The sequence below is a fragment of the Cynara cardunculus genome (assembly GCF_001531365.2).
Source record: "Cynara cardunculus var. scolymus isolate 2C chromosome LG 16, CcrdV1, whole genome shotgun sequence".
Lineage (NCBI taxonomy): Eukaryota > Viridiplantae > Streptophyta > Magnoliopsida > Asterales > Asteraceae > Cynara > Cynara cardunculus.
In genome coordinates, this window is record NC_037543.1 from 6,416,404 (window position 1) to 6,433,945 (window position 17,542).

The 17,542-nt window shown below is 36.3% G+C and overlaps 2 protein-coding genes across 2 annotated transcripts; one reads left to right on the forward strand and one right to left on the reverse strand.

Annotated features, from left to right (window-relative positions):
* Nucleotides 1-989: 989 nt before the first annotated feature.
* Nucleotides 990-6,450, forward strand: LOC112529753 (far upstream element-binding protein 2-like). The gene is made up of 6 exons (XM_025141141.1): nt 990-1,315; nt 2,247-2,530; nt 2,751-2,843; nt 2,950-3,021; nt 4,583-4,699; nt 5,328-6,450. The coding sequence occupies exons 1-6, from the start codon at nt 1,003-1,005 to the stop codon at nt 6,216-6,218; spliced, it is 1,770 nt and encodes a 589-aa protein (XP_024996909.1). The 5' UTR covers nt 990-1,002; the 3' UTR covers nt 6,219-6,450.
* A 1,926-nt stretch (nt 6,451-8,376) lies between these two features.
* On the reverse strand, nt 8,377-17,297 carry LOC112529142 (ferrochelatase-2, chloroplastic-like). Its single transcript, XM_025140219.1, has 9 exons — nt 16,965-17,297; nt 13,833-14,142; nt 13,589-13,732; nt 12,703-12,804; nt 11,344-11,447; nt 11,113-11,239; nt 10,843-10,995; nt 10,352-10,452; nt 8,377-8,887 (listed from the first exon to the last, which is right to left on the reverse strand). Exons 1-9 carry the CDS (start codon nt 17,048-17,050, stop codon nt 8,587-8,589), a joined length of 1,428 nt encoding a protein of 475 aa, XP_024995987.1. The 5' UTR covers nt 17,051-17,297; the 3' UTR covers nt 8,377-8,586.
* Between the last annotated feature and the right edge of the window lie 245 nt (nt 17,298-17,542).

The window sequence follows — 17,542 nt, forward strand, 5'->3', positions numbered from 1 at the left end:
AAAAACAGGTATAGATAAAAGACCAAAAATATAATTCACTCTTAATATAACAAAATGCCCTCAAGTTATCCTATCAACAATCGTTAGTCACACGAACCAAAAGAGAAACGAAGTCATAAATACAAGGGAAAAAATTTCATAAAAAATCAACTAACTATTCAATTTTAAATAATCAAGTCACAAAATTATTTTTTTCGAATAAAAAAACCATTAAACTTTTTCATTTTGAATGATTAAGTCTTCGAACATTTTTTTGAATGAAAAAACTATTAAACTTTCTAATTTTGAATGATTAAGTCTCTGAACATTTTTTTATAAATTAAACCATCGAACTTCTAGAAATTGGTTACTTATATATTTTTGACCCAAGTAAGCTATATGTAACCGATTATCGTTTGATTCTCCCTCTTATAACAAATAAAAAAATAGATTAAAAAGTGAGAGACTGATGACAAGAGCCAACTTTGTGTTAGACAATATGGAGAATGAACAACGTTGGGGCAATGTAGAGTGGCGATGGGTATCAATACTATTGTTTGCGAGGGGTTTTAATGGTGTAGATTTTGGAAACGGTAAAACTAATTTAAATTTATTTTTACTTTAAAACCTTCATAGTCAATTACAGGTAGCTTATTTAAAGTAAAATATGGAGCTAACTAATTTTTAGAAGTTTGATGCTTTATTTATCCAAAAAATATTTAGGAACTTAATCATTCAAAATAAAAAAATTTAATGATTTTTTTATTTAAAAAATAATTCCAAAACTTAATTATTTAAAATAATTTTCTCATTCAAAAAAATATTTTTTAAAAAAATTTTAGTCTAATAAAAAATCATCAAAAGTGTAATTAAAAAAACAAAGGAGCAAAATTGTTAAAAACTTATTATTTATTTACCAAATTGGGAAAATAATTCCGTACCATATATTTGAGTTGAAGGCGGTAACTTTATTTATTCCAATAAAATTCCACCCCTTCTCTCCCTCTAGGGTTTTCCTCACAAATGGCTGACGAGGCACACTACCAGTCCGGCGGCGACTCCGCCACCACCACCAAACGCAAGTATGATGACTCCACAGCTCCACCTCCGCCCTCTTCTGCCCGCCGCCTCACTGGATTCTCCGCTCCTTCTCTCTCTCCTGATTCCGCTCCCTCTTACAACAGCGTGCCTCCCCCCATGGACGAGATCCAACTTGCTAAACAGAGGGCACAGGAGATCGCAGCTCGTCTCTTTAACAACGCCGAGGCCAAGCGCCCTAAGTTCGAGAATGGTGGCGGAGGTTTTGATTCTAATGATAACAGAGACTTCAGCTCTGGTACTACTGGTTCAATCGTGAATCTTTTGTTATCGTTATTTTTTTAACAGAATTTTTGACTGATATTTATGTTTTGCTTATTCTTAGCTCTCAACACAGGGGTTGAATAGATAGGCCGTGTTGTGTTGTATTGGACAAGTTGATACGTATCACTTTGGTTTTGGCTTTATTTTGTACTAACTCTCAGCCGTTCGCGCATAGTGTGAGCAAGTACCACAAATTGTATAACCTGCGAGTTTAAAATCAAGGATGTGTCATTTTAAAGTTTCAAAACTATTACGTTTTCGACTTAAATTTTTGCAAGTTATTTGACATTAGAAATGACACAGTACGTAAACTTATAGCTAGGCTATACGACAAATGGTGCTGTTGTATATTGAATATGGTTACTAGTTTCATCTATTACCAAGTAGTATGGGATCGCATTTGTAGTTCTTGTTTTCTGATAGTGTGGTTAATTTATACTTTTGCAAGTATTTGGGCTTAAAACCCTTCCTATGATTCATCTGTTCATCATGTTCCATATGTAGGTTTTGATCATTGTTTTTTTACGTTTGCTTTTGGTTGCTTAGATAGATTTTAGAAGAAGACATGGTAATGTTTTCATATATTCATAAGATAGAACAGTTCTTGTTTCTTTTCTATTTGAGTTCACTTCAATGCTGTGTCTTCTGTTTTGAGTTTTTGATGAAGCAAATGAAACACCCCGCTTCTTCGGTTCTTCAAGTATGTTGTGACTGTTCAGTTAGATTGCTCTTCCAGGTTCATATTTAAATGAATGCAGATCTATCACATTGGCCAATGTTAACCACTGCTTCTTCTCAATAGAGTTTTCAATGAAATGTCAAGTGCCCTGCTTTTATGGTTTTGTGAATGTTTATAATTGCTCACATGGATTATATCTTATGGATCCATCTTCTAATGAATGCAGATCTAGGACAGAAGCCCATGTTGAATACTGCTCCTTCGGTGCCTTCTTCTTATGGCTATGGAAACCCAAGCAAAAAAATTGAGATACCAAATGGCAGGGTTGGTGTTATTATTGGAAAAGCTGGGGAAACTATAAAGTACCTTCAGCTGCAATCTGGAGCAAAGATCCAGGTTACCAGGGATATGGATGCAGACCCACATTCGCTTACTAGAGAAGTTGAGCTGACAGGCTCTGCAGAATCTATAGCAAAGGCCGAGCAGTTGATTAAAGATGTGCTTGCTGAGGTATGTATTTAGTTGTCCTTCATGGTAATGCTAGTGTTTTGAGTTTCTAATTATGATATTATGAAGTCATCTGCCTGTCAATTATGTTTCTTCTGTCATTTATCTTTGATGCTATTTTTATGTATCTGTGCTTGTGGGCTTTTCTGTTACTATCTTGTATCATGCTTTTGGCAAGCACTTGTTCATTTAGATGCCCAAACTTATGTGCTATTTGAAACAGGCTGAGTCAGGAGGTTCTGGTATTGTTTCTCGAAGGGTGAGTGGTCAGCCAGGTGGGGCCGAACAGTTCGTGATGCAAGTTCCAAACAACAAGGTCTTATACTATTATATATGTTCAGATGTAATTAAGCTTGTTGGGAATTGTTCCAGGTGGCATTGAACTGTATAAATGACATTGTGTAATTTGGATATGCTTACAGGTTGGTCTTGTTATTGGTAAAGGGGGTGAGACCATAAAAAACATGCAAGCCAGTACAGGAGCTCGTATTCAGGTATATTCAATTCTTAACTATTTTAATTTGGTTTCAGTGATACGTGGCATTGTGGTATGACCTCAGAATTATAACACTTTATTCTATAAAGGGATATGAAAAATGACGTGTGCTGGTAGTTTAATATGTTCACCTTGTGGACGGTAACATGATTTGGAATGGTTTACGCACTATAAAACTCAAGGTTTTTCTTTGGTATTGCAAGCTTCGAGGTGTATGCCCTGACAATAAAATCAAAACAAAAAAAATAACAAAAAAACATAACAAAATTTATACTAAAAATCACCACACTTAATTCCATATCGAAGTATCGAAGTCATAAGAAGTCTTAATGTTTCTAGTTATAAATCTTGGAAACATTCTAAATTCATTAAGTATGTGTTTGGATGTGTTCGTTTTAGTCTAGTCATGGTTAGCAAAGGTGGCGTTTGTTTTGGTTTTAATGAGCTAAATGCTGGGGTCAGATGTTGGTGTTTATCTTATTAAGTAGATATCTAGTAAGTGGGGTCTTAGCAAGGTATCAACATCAAGCCATCTCTTCTGCTCGACACACTCATTTTTTTGTATTACTTCTTTCTTCACATTTCTTTTTATCGGCGTCTGCAATCATTTTTCTACTTCTAGGTTGGAGATGCAAGTATTTGCGACTACTAGAGACGATATTTGTGTTTGGTTTTTTTGCATACATGTTTCATTCTTTACTAAAAGCTGGTGTAAGCCTATTAACATTCATACCCTTCTCATTTGCTTTAAATACCAAGTTACTGGCTCGAAAGTTGCTAACGTCACATGTATGCCTCAGTACGTCTTGTATTGTGTCTCATCCATGTGAGACGTACATCTCAATCCCAGCAACATAGGCGTAGCCTCATAAATGGTTTTGGACCGCCTCGCCTTGAGGCACGCCATGAGTTTACACCTTGATTGTTTTATAGAACCATGATAAAACTTGCAACTGCCATTAATAAAAAAGGCCCATGGTGGTTCCTACTTGATGATGAATGTCTATGGAACATTCTGTCAACTCTAGCAAGCTAACCAGAAAAACTCATTTCGTATGGCTGAATCTTTCAAGAACTCTAAATTCAGAGCATGTGCACTTCAGTAATAACCGCTTGTGATCTTTTTGGGGAGCGGGAATTTAATGTACTTGTTTGCCTGGTTCTTCTATCTGGGTTTTTGGTGATAAATAAAAATTGAGATATTTCTTTTCTATGGAACTTTCCAAATGCACAGTATTTTTAGGATCATATAACCATTTTTCTTTCTCCTCACTTAAGTGAATGGGACTCACAATCACTTATCTTCTTACATCATATAAACGGCAGCCACAATGAAAATGGCATATGATAAAAAGAACAAGACAATTGTCTTTTCTTTTCTTGAGGTGTTTGACATTGAATTTTTATATTGCTGACAAATTGACTTCTGTTTATCCTTTTATGGTGCTTTATGCTTTTATTTCTCTATGAAGTTCTACTGTATCCTCTTTCACTCGAGTAATACATAAATAAAATGTTTCTAGATTATAATCTTCTGAATACGTTGCACATTGTATCAGGTGATACCACTACACTTGCCCCCTGGTGATACATCAACAGAGAGGACTGTACAGATAGACGGATCAAGTGATCAGATTGAGGCTGCAAAACAAATGGTTAATGAAGTAATCAGTGAGGTACATATGAATAGGCAATGAGGCACATGCCTGTGCTTGGTTTTTGAAAAAATCGGTTAAATTGTATTATTGTTTTGAGCATATTTGTATGTGCACTTAGGCTAGGAACTTCCTGATGGGGGTTGGTTTTTTTCCATGGATTAATAGATGATTTACACGAAAGAGAAGTTAATTAATCTGTAATGGTGTTTAATGATTCTATGCATCCGACAGTGGATCATTGCTAGGTCTCTGTGTCCCTCTTGTTTACAGGCTATTTCTTCTTCCGTACCTTCTTGCATGTTCTTTTTTCTAGCTAAGGGAATTCTCTTACAAGATTATACTTGTCCTCCCTGTGAAGACTCAATTTCATATGACATTAGCGCTTCTTTTGGTAGTTATACATTAATATATGCTATTTTTTTACATAGCTAATGGTTAGTGGGTCACTTTGGCAACTGTTTATGATGTTATGTAGCTGTATAGTGTGTAACTGAATCTATCCTAATATAATGAAATATGTAATCTTTCTCATTTCTGCTGTTGCCTTTAATGCTTGAAATATGTGTTCTCTCCCAAACTTATTTCTATGATCCTGTATGAGTGCAAATGGTTCATTTGAGATTATATATATATTTTTTTTGTGCAGAATCGTCAAAGAAATTCAATGGGTGGTGGATACAGTCAGCAAGGTTATCAAGCTAGACCTCCCACAAGTTGGGCGCCTCAAATGCAGCAACAGGGTTATGGCTACACTCAACCTGGTGCATACCCTGGTCAACCTACTCAGTATACCCAACAACCATATGCTAGTTATCCACAACAAGCTTCCACCGGATGGGACCAGTCAACCACTCAGGCTCAGGGTGGTGGTGCTTATGATTACTATGGTCAGCAACAAACTCCACAAACCCAAACACCTGATGCATCAGCTTATGGTTACAACCAACAAGGTCAAGCTTATGCCCAGGATGGTTATGGTGGGTATGCATCTGCACCTCAATCAGGATATGATCAACAAGGTTATGGTAATGCTCCCACTGATGGGCAAACGGCTGCATATGGGGCTCAGGTTGATAATGCGAACCAAGCTCCTCCGCCAGCATCTGCACCTCAATCTGGTTATGTCCAGCAGCCTGGCTCAAACCCTAGCTATCCACCTCAAGGTTCTACTCACTCAGGGTATGGGGCTCAGCCAGGATATAGTGGCTATGGACCTCCACAGACACAAAAACCTCCGGTCAGTCAGCCTGCTTATGGGCAGCCGCCACCCCAGCAGTCGCCTAGTGCTGGTGGATATGCTCAGCCTGCCCCATATCCTGGTGGATATGCTCAGCCTGATGCTGGTGGTGGTCAGCGCCCTCCACCTACTACTTATGGATATGGCCAACCACCACCCTATGGTGCTACTCAGCCAGGCTATGGGGCAGCGTATGGAGGCTCTTATGGCAGTGGTTATCCCCAGCAACCACCTGCTTATTCTTCGGATGCATCCCAGGTGGCTCAACCTATTCCGAAAGCTTCACCTCAGCAGAATTGACGACATCGGGCATCAGTAAGTGCTCTACATTTTGGTGTTGGCGAATTAGGTTTTGATTAATTGATGGTAGGGGTTATGTAGGTTGTAATAGAGTTGATGCTGCTTAATGATTTTGTTAATTGGTGGATTACCTATATCATTATCTGACATGACATGTTTTTATGATTTTGGTTATTTCTTTTATGAGAAGGAATGATGATATAATTAATGAGGATAATGGTTTGATTTAAGGAAGGGGTTTGCTTGCAATTGGCATGCTTTTATGTTATACAGACAACAAGTTGTTGCAACATATTATTTCTTTTGGGTTGTGTTTGGTGTGCTGGACAAGACAAAATAGAAACTTGTTTTCATGATAGGTTTTAAAACTTTAAAGCCTTGTTATAATGTTTTCGCATGCATGCCTCAGTCTTTGACTGTTTACCAAACACTTGTATGGAATTTTTTTTTTAATTATTACTTATGATCTAGTAAGGGATTCAGATTTTGAGTATGTAGGTTAGGAAGAGCACACTTGGTAGCTGCCAAGTGTAATGGTTACTCTAGATTAAGTAAGAATTCTATCAATTGGGTTGGGTTGGGTTGGGTTTTAGTGAGAATAAGAGTTATGGTGAGAATATGACAACAAAACTTCGTTTACCTATTTTTATCATTGTGACTAAAACTTTAACAGATTCATGCATGTAAAAACATTCATAAAAGTGCCTAAAAATTAAGATAAAAATAGTTGAAGGCTAATAAAGTTAGATTAAAAAGTCAATTCATCCAAATGCTCAGAATTGTTGTTATAATTCTCATTATAAATATTATTCCCACACGATCTAAATCTTTATCCATAAGCTCACTCTCATATTTATATGCAAAGTTGAAGTTTATGGATGGCACAAACTATGCTTTGTTGAAGCCAAATGGAATGAAGACAAATCTTTTTGCATCTAAGCAGCTTGTTCAACTATGCCTCATGTCATTGATGTTGATGTTGATGTTGATGTTGATGTGTGCATATCGGCTCATCTATAAGACGTTTAGAAAGTATTAAACTTGTCCATACACAAGTATACTTAGTTTTCTAATCGCAGAGTTCAGTATGTTAAACGTTGAAAGATGGGTTGATAAACGTGCTCTAACTGAAATCTCATTGGCTTGGCACACTTGATAGATCTCAACATTAGCCGAATAATATTTAATCCTATAGTGATGTATCTTCAAGTCTATCGAACAATCACATCCCAAAGTGTGCAAGTATGTCTCTCTGAAGAGTCTATGAAGCGAATGTATGCTACGTGATCCGAATTGGTCGTCGATTCTATTTACATGGTGACCAATCCGAAACTTGAATTGGGTATCCAATCCGAATATGTTTTGTACGCACTTTGGTTTTACAAATATTTTCCACGTACCTTACCAAGCTTTTCAATTACTTTTCAAAATGTCTAAACTGTTGTCAAATTTTCCAAATCTTTCTTGCAAGTCCAGGGTATTTACAAAAACAACACTCTATCCTTGTATAAAGGAAACAACACTCTAGACATCTTGGCGGTCTTGAGGAGTCAATTTAACAATGTTAACTCGAGAGACTGGTGAAACTGTAAATTATGTGTCTGATAGACGATATCCATATTTGGAGTAAATCACACTGACTAAGAAATATAATTCACTCTATAAATTATATATATATATATATATATATATATATATATACATATTATAATTAAATAGAAACATTTTTATTTATTTGATTATAAATACAAATAAAAAATGTAAACTTAAAAAAACAATACATTGTTTAAAAATACAAGAAAAACTTCTAATAGATATGCTTATCACTGAATTCTTCAAGTTAATGTTCATGTTCCATTATGGTTTTTCCGTAAGGAAGTACTGTAATATGTATGAAATCCAAAATCAATCTCTTAAGGAGAAAGGGAAGGTTCCAACGTATATACAAGAGAAATGGTCCAATGTGAGATTCCAACAAGAAGCCTCCCCCAAATCAGTCGCCCTTTAACCGGTCAGTTACGTAATACCGAATACCGATTAGAGAGGGTGGCCCGATCGGTTTTTGTGGTTCTGGTTACGAAATCCACTCCCGGCCCTTTACACATCTCTGGGTGTTTGGACTAGTTCTGGCCATTGTGTTATGCATCTCTACCATAAATAATAGAAGACAAAAAAACCTATCATGCATTCTTTTTATAACAATAAAAAAGTGAAACAACTTGTTCACCAGGTCTCCTTTGTCATGTAAACAGAAAAAACAAAAGACGCCCATTCGATCCGTAAAAAGCAATAAAATTCCCTACCGTTGTATGTATATTGTAATCACTCTCTTTATTTTACCACTTCTCCTTGTGGTTTCGGAACACTTCTAGATGTGATTCTTTAATGCGGGAAATACCAGCAATATAAATGCCAAGAAGGAACCTAATAGCATCTTAATGCCATACCCAACTGGATCTTGATTAAAATCACCACCATCATTCGTTGACGTTGTGATTGCTGTAGCAGAAGGCAATGCTTCGATAACTGCATCAGCCAGATCGGTGATGAAGGTAGAAGTACATCCGAGAGCAGGGACACGACCCCAGTTTTCAACCCCCGATTCAAGGGCCAACTCCTTGTACTCCATATCTATCTCTTCCAGTGTCTCTATGTGCTCGCTCACAAAGCTGGATATTCAAAACATAACTTAACCTTAAACACGATATTAACGTTTGTGCGTATGCATATGAGAGAGAGAGGGAGAAAATGGTATTATCAATTTACCCAAGCAAGAGCAAACATGCCCAGTATATCAGTATATCTCATCTGGAGGTGGGGTCAGGGTGTATGATGTACGTAGATGTGACACCTACTCCAAAGAGTAGAAAAAAATTGTTTCTAAAAAGACTCCTGACTTGTGGAAAATGCGTGAAAGAGAAACACAGATATGGTAAATTTTGAAAAGCTAGTTATGAGTAAACAATAACATACAAATAGAAGCAAGTGCAAGAAAAACATATCCCTAGTCTTAACTTGAGCTCCGGTAACGTAATTACCAACTCACTAACCCCATCCCCCATCCTCTACTTCTCCTGCTCCCTTCCTCCCATCTAGCTAGCTAAATATCCCCACCCCTAGTATGTTACCCTAGTCAAGTGTCTCCAAGAACTCCTATCAAAAGTCATGTCCTCAAAAATGTCTAAAGTCGTCATGTCCAATAATTGATTTGTCGTGGGTTGATCAATTTAATAATGGTATTGGGATTAATAAGTACGGGTTGGGTTCCGGTGAAAAAGAGAGTCAAGGTGAGAAGCGTAAGAAGGGATCTCCACCCTTGGATGCAAATTAGAATGAGATGCACCATGATGGGATGCAACGAGATGCACCAGATAAATCCCCGCATTATGCGTGATTCATGGGTAGGTTTGAGATTAAAGGTGATCAAGGGTCCAGATCCCTTCTTACCCTTCTCACCTTAACTCTCCTTCTCACAAGATCCTTCGCCAACAAGTACTCCCTCTATCCCAAAATAAATGTCCACAGTTAAAAAGTTACACATTTTAAAAAAAGTATAACTATTACACTTTTTAATTAACTAAATGACAATTGTACCCTTAACAATAGAGAGTGTAATGAATTTCTCCATTTCATAATTAAGGGTAGAATGAAAAGCAAGCACTTTTTAAAGTGGACATTTATTTTGGGACAAACAAAAATATAAATGTTGGCACTTATTTTTGGGACAAAAGCAGTATATTTGACATAAAAACTTTCCACAAAAGGTAAACATTGGATTGGGCAATCATCAGGCCCCAATACTCGACACTTACTAACAAAGACAAATTGAAAGAAACGTTCCAAGACCGAAATGAAGTAGTGATGAAAATTCTGAAAGGAGGCCGTAATGGACACATTTATTGGTATATTCCATAAGTTCCGGATGCCTACTAATTTTAGTTCTTTAACGTGGTTCAGCTATTAAGGAATTAGTTTCTATAGCTGGTCCACATTTGTTCACGAGGAAAACAGGAACGGTGATAAACGAACATACACTTATAGCTATAGCCTTGGGTAAACATCATATCACACGTTCTCTATCAGATAAAAGCGAAAAATCATTAGCAAATTAAGGTTTCCGTTTAAATAGTTACCTAACGGGAACTGCTAGGAGACTCTTCACACCTTTTTCCCCAAGCTCCACAAGTACTTCATCAGTGTACGGCTTCAACCACTGAATGGGCCCAACTCGACTCTGATACAAAAAAGGGGACAAAATTTAGAACCACCATAAGTAAAAAAGGAACCATCGTAGGTGCCTAATTATTTTAGTATATTTCTCATGTCTCCTAGTTTTTTTTATTTTGTTTTGCATGCAGGGTCTTTATGGAAATAGTCTCTCTAACCTCTGGGTTAGAAGCAAGATCTGTTTACATCCTTACCCCAAACCCTACCTCTGTGTGAGATATATTGGGTCTGTTTGGTTTGATTTAGTTTTAGAGCAGGCGACGGGGATATTTTTGGGAAGAAGCTGACAGTTCATTAGAAATATATAAATATATAACAGAAAACTCATAATGTTCTTACTAAGGAGAACAAACAAAAGTTTTCTTGGAAGTTGGAATTAAGAACTTAAATGGATGACCTGATAAGCCAGTTTGTGGTCATTGTCGATTCCTCTTGCTTTGAGTTCTTGCATGATTAGGTAAATGCATTCCTCCATCTGATCTTTATATGGATCCCCAGCATCTCTAACATAAGTAACCGGTACCCCATGGGCGCTAAAGAATATCATGACCTACAAGTCAGCCGATAACAACAATTATAAAACTAAATTAAATATCTGTAGCTCTGAGATATTGTGATGGTTCATCTGATCATCAACAGATCATAAGCAATCTAAAGTAGAATATACCTCCTCAGGTGAACCAAAACTTTGCAATTCCTTCTCAATTAAGTCGGCCATAGACTTGACATAACCTTGGCGCTGATACCAAGACTGGATAATAGCAACAGGAAGCGTTGACAAAATCTTGTCCTCCCTGCAATCACTCAGATTAAATGTGCTTATGATGGTGCTAAAATATAATGATTGCGAGCAAGTAAACAGAACCATTTGGGATACACAATGAAATCACAAGTTTACCTAAAGAGGGTTTGTAAAAGACGAATACTTGAACCAGTTGTAGAAATAGAAAATTGAGGATAGAGGGGAAGCACGACAAGCTTCGTAATCCTGTCTCTCTTAATCTGCCATGGTAAGACATCAGTATCACCGTTAGTTTGAACAAGAAATTCAAGTTGGGTATTGGTATGATCTGAAACTTTGCCCGACTGAACCATCGTTTCACCAAGTTTAAAGAAGGACGAGGGAGTAAATGGGATTTGGAAGTGTCAACGTATCATTGAGAAATATTCAATTATATAGAGTAGAAGACGAGCCAATAGGCCAACATATAAAACCCTAAAGTATGATCAAAATTAAAAGAACACTTGATGATAGAACAGAAAATTTAGCAAGAGGATCATAAGAAAAAAAAGTGTCCACCGACATTCATGCCGATCAAAACCAATCATGATTTTTAAAACTGGTGAAAAGATAGCATTATTCGCATAGAAAACATGACCAGAGTTGGTAAGCGAATTGAGTAGTATTAAAAACAAACAAAAAGATTCAACAGATTGTACTCAACCCAATCGAAATATTGTATGTCAAAGATTATATGTCTGGTTGCAAATCAAGAGTCCTTTGCACTTGACCGTTTTGCACGTATCGACCGTTCTTATTAATGTAAGTTCTGAACTCATGAATTAATTTTGTAACAAACATATCCAAACTCTTGATTTAAATTTCGATGGAGAAGTTAAATGTATCTAGTAGATAATTACCTTTTTTTGACACAATAGTTGATAAGTACATTAGACAAGAAGAAAAAAAATATCATCTACCAATTAACAAAATTTAATTTCTTATACCATTGGCTGGTTACTGTTTCCTGTTCAAGTCAAATATTGATATTACTTGCAACACGTGGACCTTTCACCTAGTTGTCCAAAATCCAGGAAATTTGATAAATTGGCGCAGGGTTCATTGCAAATGAATGCTCTAGCAATAAGCAATATTCAAGAAAAATAAAGAGGCTGACATACATGAGAGGTATAGACCCAAATATCAAGTTGGGAACAGTAACATATGCGGAAATAGAGTATTAAGGTTCAAGTTGATTTATCCAGATGCATGGCTTTCTCTCTTAAATGTCATGGTTGGGAGATCAGCAAACATCAGTTTTAGTATCCTTTGTCATACAGTGACTTAGTTTTTGGATGGAGAAGGGTGCGTAGTTTTTTTATAGCAAAACAGAAACTAGAATCTAATCCACATAGAACCTGGAAGAAACAACGAATGATAGTCCATCCCAGTGGGTCTGCCTTTCTATAAATTAGAAATTTCTGCAATTTGAAGGTTTCAAACTTGTCTAAATGGTTTCTTCACACTTATACTTGCCTGCTGAACAGCTTCCTCGGTGAATGGGTGCCAGTAACGCATTGCAACATAGACATTAGCAGGTACTTTCTTTGCTTCAAGCGCCATTCTTAGAGCATCAGCCTGCAACAAACAGCAAGAATGATGAGCGTGTTTCGAAATGCAACATAGAAAGACATCACACTACCTACTAGTTCAGAAACTCTTAACAGCAACCGTGGATGACAGGCAACTAAAGATGACATATCCATATAATTGGTAATGGTAAGCAATGAATATGTAGCTGGCCTAGTGTGTATCGATCCATATGAGAGAGATCCTAATTTTGCTTAGTTTCTATTATCTTTTGAGTTGGCTTTTAGCCATGTGCATCTTGGATGGAAGATGTTATAGTTAGTATTTAATTTTTCCTTTTAAGAGGATTTCGGGTTGTGGCTGACTAGGGGTTGCTTTGGCTGTTTTGAAGTCCCCATAGTTCTAAACTGTTGTCAATCTTTTTATTAGCATTTCAACATTCTAGTGAGTATCAAATGATGTATTCTCTTTACGGAGTCTAGGAGTTAAAAAGTTACTGGTTTGAATTTGTGCTATCTTCATTTTCCTTCCAAATACTATCTTCTGAAAGAGTTAGCCGTGCTTTGGTATTAATTTTCACTTATCCTTTGGCAGACTAGTGTGTTTTTTCCACAAGCAAGATTTGGCTTTAGAATAAGATGGTAGCTGCTGGATGAATAAGAACAGTCCTGTATGGTGCTCATACATCAAGTGCTGAGAGTCATTCCAAGTCATTTGAGTTTATCTGCTTCTATTTGTAATAAATATTTCAAGGTAATCTATATTAATATAATGATTTTTTTGATACATACATGAGCAATAACTAAGATTTCCATAAGGTCATACGCCTAACCTGCTCATCTGTTATCTTTCGCAGAGGTGAACCACCTCCAATGGAAGCATACCCTTCTTTACTTTTGGGTGCCCTTAGTACGGAAATGAGTTGTGCTAAGGGTTGTTGTAGGAACCGAAACAACCTTGGGAGACGGATGATATCCTGTCCCAATAAACCAATATTATAGTACAACAGAAATATAGAAACCATGCAAATAATGATATAGAAATGGAATTGCTTATAGTTATAACAACAAACATACCGGGTCTGCGAATAGATTATACAAAAAGGGTTGAACATCATTAAGAGTCTCTGGACCTCCGAGATTCAAAAGAAGTACTCCAACCTTATCCTCCTCAATGTGCGAATGAGATTCTGTAGCATTCATAGGGTGTGTCCACACCCCTGCATTGCAAAACGTTTTTCCAGCTAAACTTTTTTTCTGAATGGGCATACGCAATTGCAAGTCCTGAAAGGTGCTTCCAGTTGTATCAGAACTCCAAGATGATTGACATGTTATTTCACATGTGCGGTTGCGATCAGGAACTCGAAGACCTCGCTGAAAGCATACACTGCAGGTGAAAAGAACTGTTAAAACTTAAGTTTAATTGTAAAAAAAACAACTGTGATGAAAATTTGTAACTAAGTCACTCTATCAACTATTGAAGGTCTCCACATATTTTAGGATTATTTAGCTAAATGACCTTCTGACAAGTTTTCTTTTAAATCCATGGCCTTCTAACAAGTTTTTTTTAAATCCATGCTCTTCTTATAGGTTTTGAGAATGTCTCCGCATAAAAGAAGAATGTCTCTTCCAAACACAAGAATGCCTAAAAACCTATCAGAAGATCATGAATTAAAAAAAAAAAACCCTTTCAAGAAGGTCACATAGCCAAATAACCCACATATTTTTGGGTGTCGCCAAGAAACTAAACACCACTTTGTACAAAGAGTAGAGACAATGATATCTCTGCCCATAACTTTTCATAACCAAAAGATTAGCTTCTAACCTATGACCTTTTCGGATCTTTATGGATAGTTAAGAATCAAGGGGAAATAATTGCAGGAAATTACGGGCATATAAAAAATGCCAAGACATACCTGAACTGAACCACAGTTCTAGAAACTCATGAATGATGCCTAGTTCCATGTCCTCAACAAATCAAACCAATTAAATGTAGACAAGGACCACCTTATGAAGAAAATTGCCTGTCTTTTAATTTTGTAGTTTGTAGGTATCTAATGCAAACCTATCATATGTCCACAGCTCCTAGGTAATTACATCTATAAATTTACTCAGGTTGCAAAACCATCAGAACAAAGATTTTCATAGGCACCATTCCTATACCAGTTATTCTTTATTTGCAAAACCATTTCAAGTAATTGAAAGCCAACAGCTTATGGTTCAAAATCCCTTCTTCCTGTTTGCTCGCTAAATCAGTTGCGGAGCCACATGGTAACCAGAGGGGGCATTGGCTCTCCTCACACTCACATGTAACCTAAAAATTAGTAATCAAGAATAATGTCTGAAAGCTTAAACTATGCCATAGACACTCACACGCTTCCCCATTTCTATTTTAAGAAATGTTTATTCCTAACAAGTGATTAACCATATGGAACATTACAGTCATAGATACAACAATTTTCACTACATACAAAAAGAGAACCTTTGTTATTTGTTAAACATTAGATGACTTGTGTTTTTGAAGTCGAATTACGACGGTTGTTAATGTTATTTGAAGTTACCTTCGTTTGTTATTGGGCTCCAAGAAAAATTAATATTAAATTTTGATTAACTTTATTTATTTATGTTCGGTGCTCCCCATGGTTCTAAATCCTGGCTCCGCCCCAACGCTAAATACATGAGGGAAGATAGGAGAATCCAATATTTGATTTATGATTAGAAATAACGATGAGAAAGCTTCATCAATTTATTAGTTTCGCAAGCATCAGCAAAATCCCATATCAGAAAGTTAGTGCCATATACTCCCATCTCATAAATGGATTTAAGTAGAAAGCATACCCTTCTAAAAACCCATTGCATTATATTGGTTTAACTTTTTGTTAAGGGCTCTAAAGATTTATACCACATTAGTAGAGTGAGCTGCAAGGCTTAGTCTTTTTTAACATGTAAAATGCTCCTTCTAGTCATGTGATAAATTACTTCAATTGCTTTATCCAGTTGAATTTGCAAAAAAAAAATCCCATAGCATAATCTCTTCTGATCATCACGTGGTGGGATCTTTTGGATCTTAATTAGATTGCTCAAGAATTACACTATGTCTGATTCCTCCTTTTACAATGTGACCCTAATTAATAAAGCAAATAATATTAAAAAAGAGACTTCTAATGTCATACATATGCATGCTTGGCAGAGCTAGAGTCATAGAAGATATTACAGAGAGCAAACAGGAAGAAGGGAAGAGATAAAAGTCAAACAGGGCATAGAAACACTATGATAGTTGAGAGAGATCATGAGTGCTTCCATATCATGAACGGACTGAACTCCTGAAGCAAGTGATCCAGGTTTGACTAATTTGCTAGAAATTAGTCTATTGGAGCTTATAATGTGCTTGACATTTGTATCAGAGACAGCTCAATAGATTTATTCATATGAAATCTAGATTTCATGTCAGCACACGATTTGATCAAATTGTAACTTGTAAGAACCATTTAGAATATGCAGCAGGATCATAAGCAACCATTTCCTATACAATCATAATTAATAGTTTATAATCTTCATCAAAAGAACACTTCTTTCACATGCAAGAAAGATTACTAATTGTTCTGTGATTTAGTGTCGAATACTCACAACACACAAAAAGATAACAAACTCAACGCACACAGATTAGAAACCGAAGCCTTGTTAATGGCCAACCAGTTCCATATGATGAAGACGGGTTATTGGTTAAAGAAGATACGTATAATATAAGAATTTGGTCAACTGTAAACCCTTCCAGCAATATTTTTCTGAATGGTCAACAAACTCACACATCCATGTCTCCAAAGCGACTCAAAGTTGTAAAGACTAACCGATAACATTACGCAATAGCTACTTGGTAAATTGTTTCAATAATTGATGCCGAACGTAGTTTCCTCATTCCTGATACAAATTACTAATGATTTTGTTTGTGATCTACCAACAACGGTTTCAATTTGTAATATTCGTTACAAATTTAATGTAGGTATCATACTACCCCCCAAAATGTTAAGGATCCGAAACAAATTTCACAGCCAGCCAATTTAATTTTTCAAAGGCAAAATGTGGTTCAACAGGAGGAGTAGGTTTCATACTCGATTGGTCCCTAAAAATAAATAAAAATTAGCAGCATAAGGATCATGCGACTGAGTGCTAATTTATTCATCGTAAATTAACGATCAAATACAAACTTACACAGAAACATCGTGTCTCAATTTGGAGATGTTCGAATTTGAAATATTTACACCGGGGAGAGCATATGAGCTGGTTGTTGCCTCCATGGCGTTGAAGTTACAAAACTCTGTCGAGTTTGAACGTGTTAATCTTGAAAAGGGGAGAAAATCAAGGGATTCCTATAGGGTTTTTTTGAGGGTTCCTTGAGAAAATGAGATCAATAGGCATCAAAATATACTAAGTAGTTGGAGAATCCATCGATGGAGAATTGCTTCGTGGCCGAAAACTAATCACTCAATTAATTGGTATTCAATTTGACTCGAAGAAATTCAAAGTTGGCAGGTAACACACTCGGAGAACCGAAACACCACCATGACGCAGCTTCACTCTCGTTTCCTTTTATTTAACCATTTATATTTATCAACTAAACCTAACCCAACCACATTATTGGTTACATGACTAAGAGACCATATACCAAACACTTACCTGATAAGTGTTAGTGTTTGGAGGTAAACTTAACATTATTATTTACTTACTAAATAAGATTTTGGTTCACTAATGACTAAAACGGTATCGTATATAACAATTTATCTGGTAAG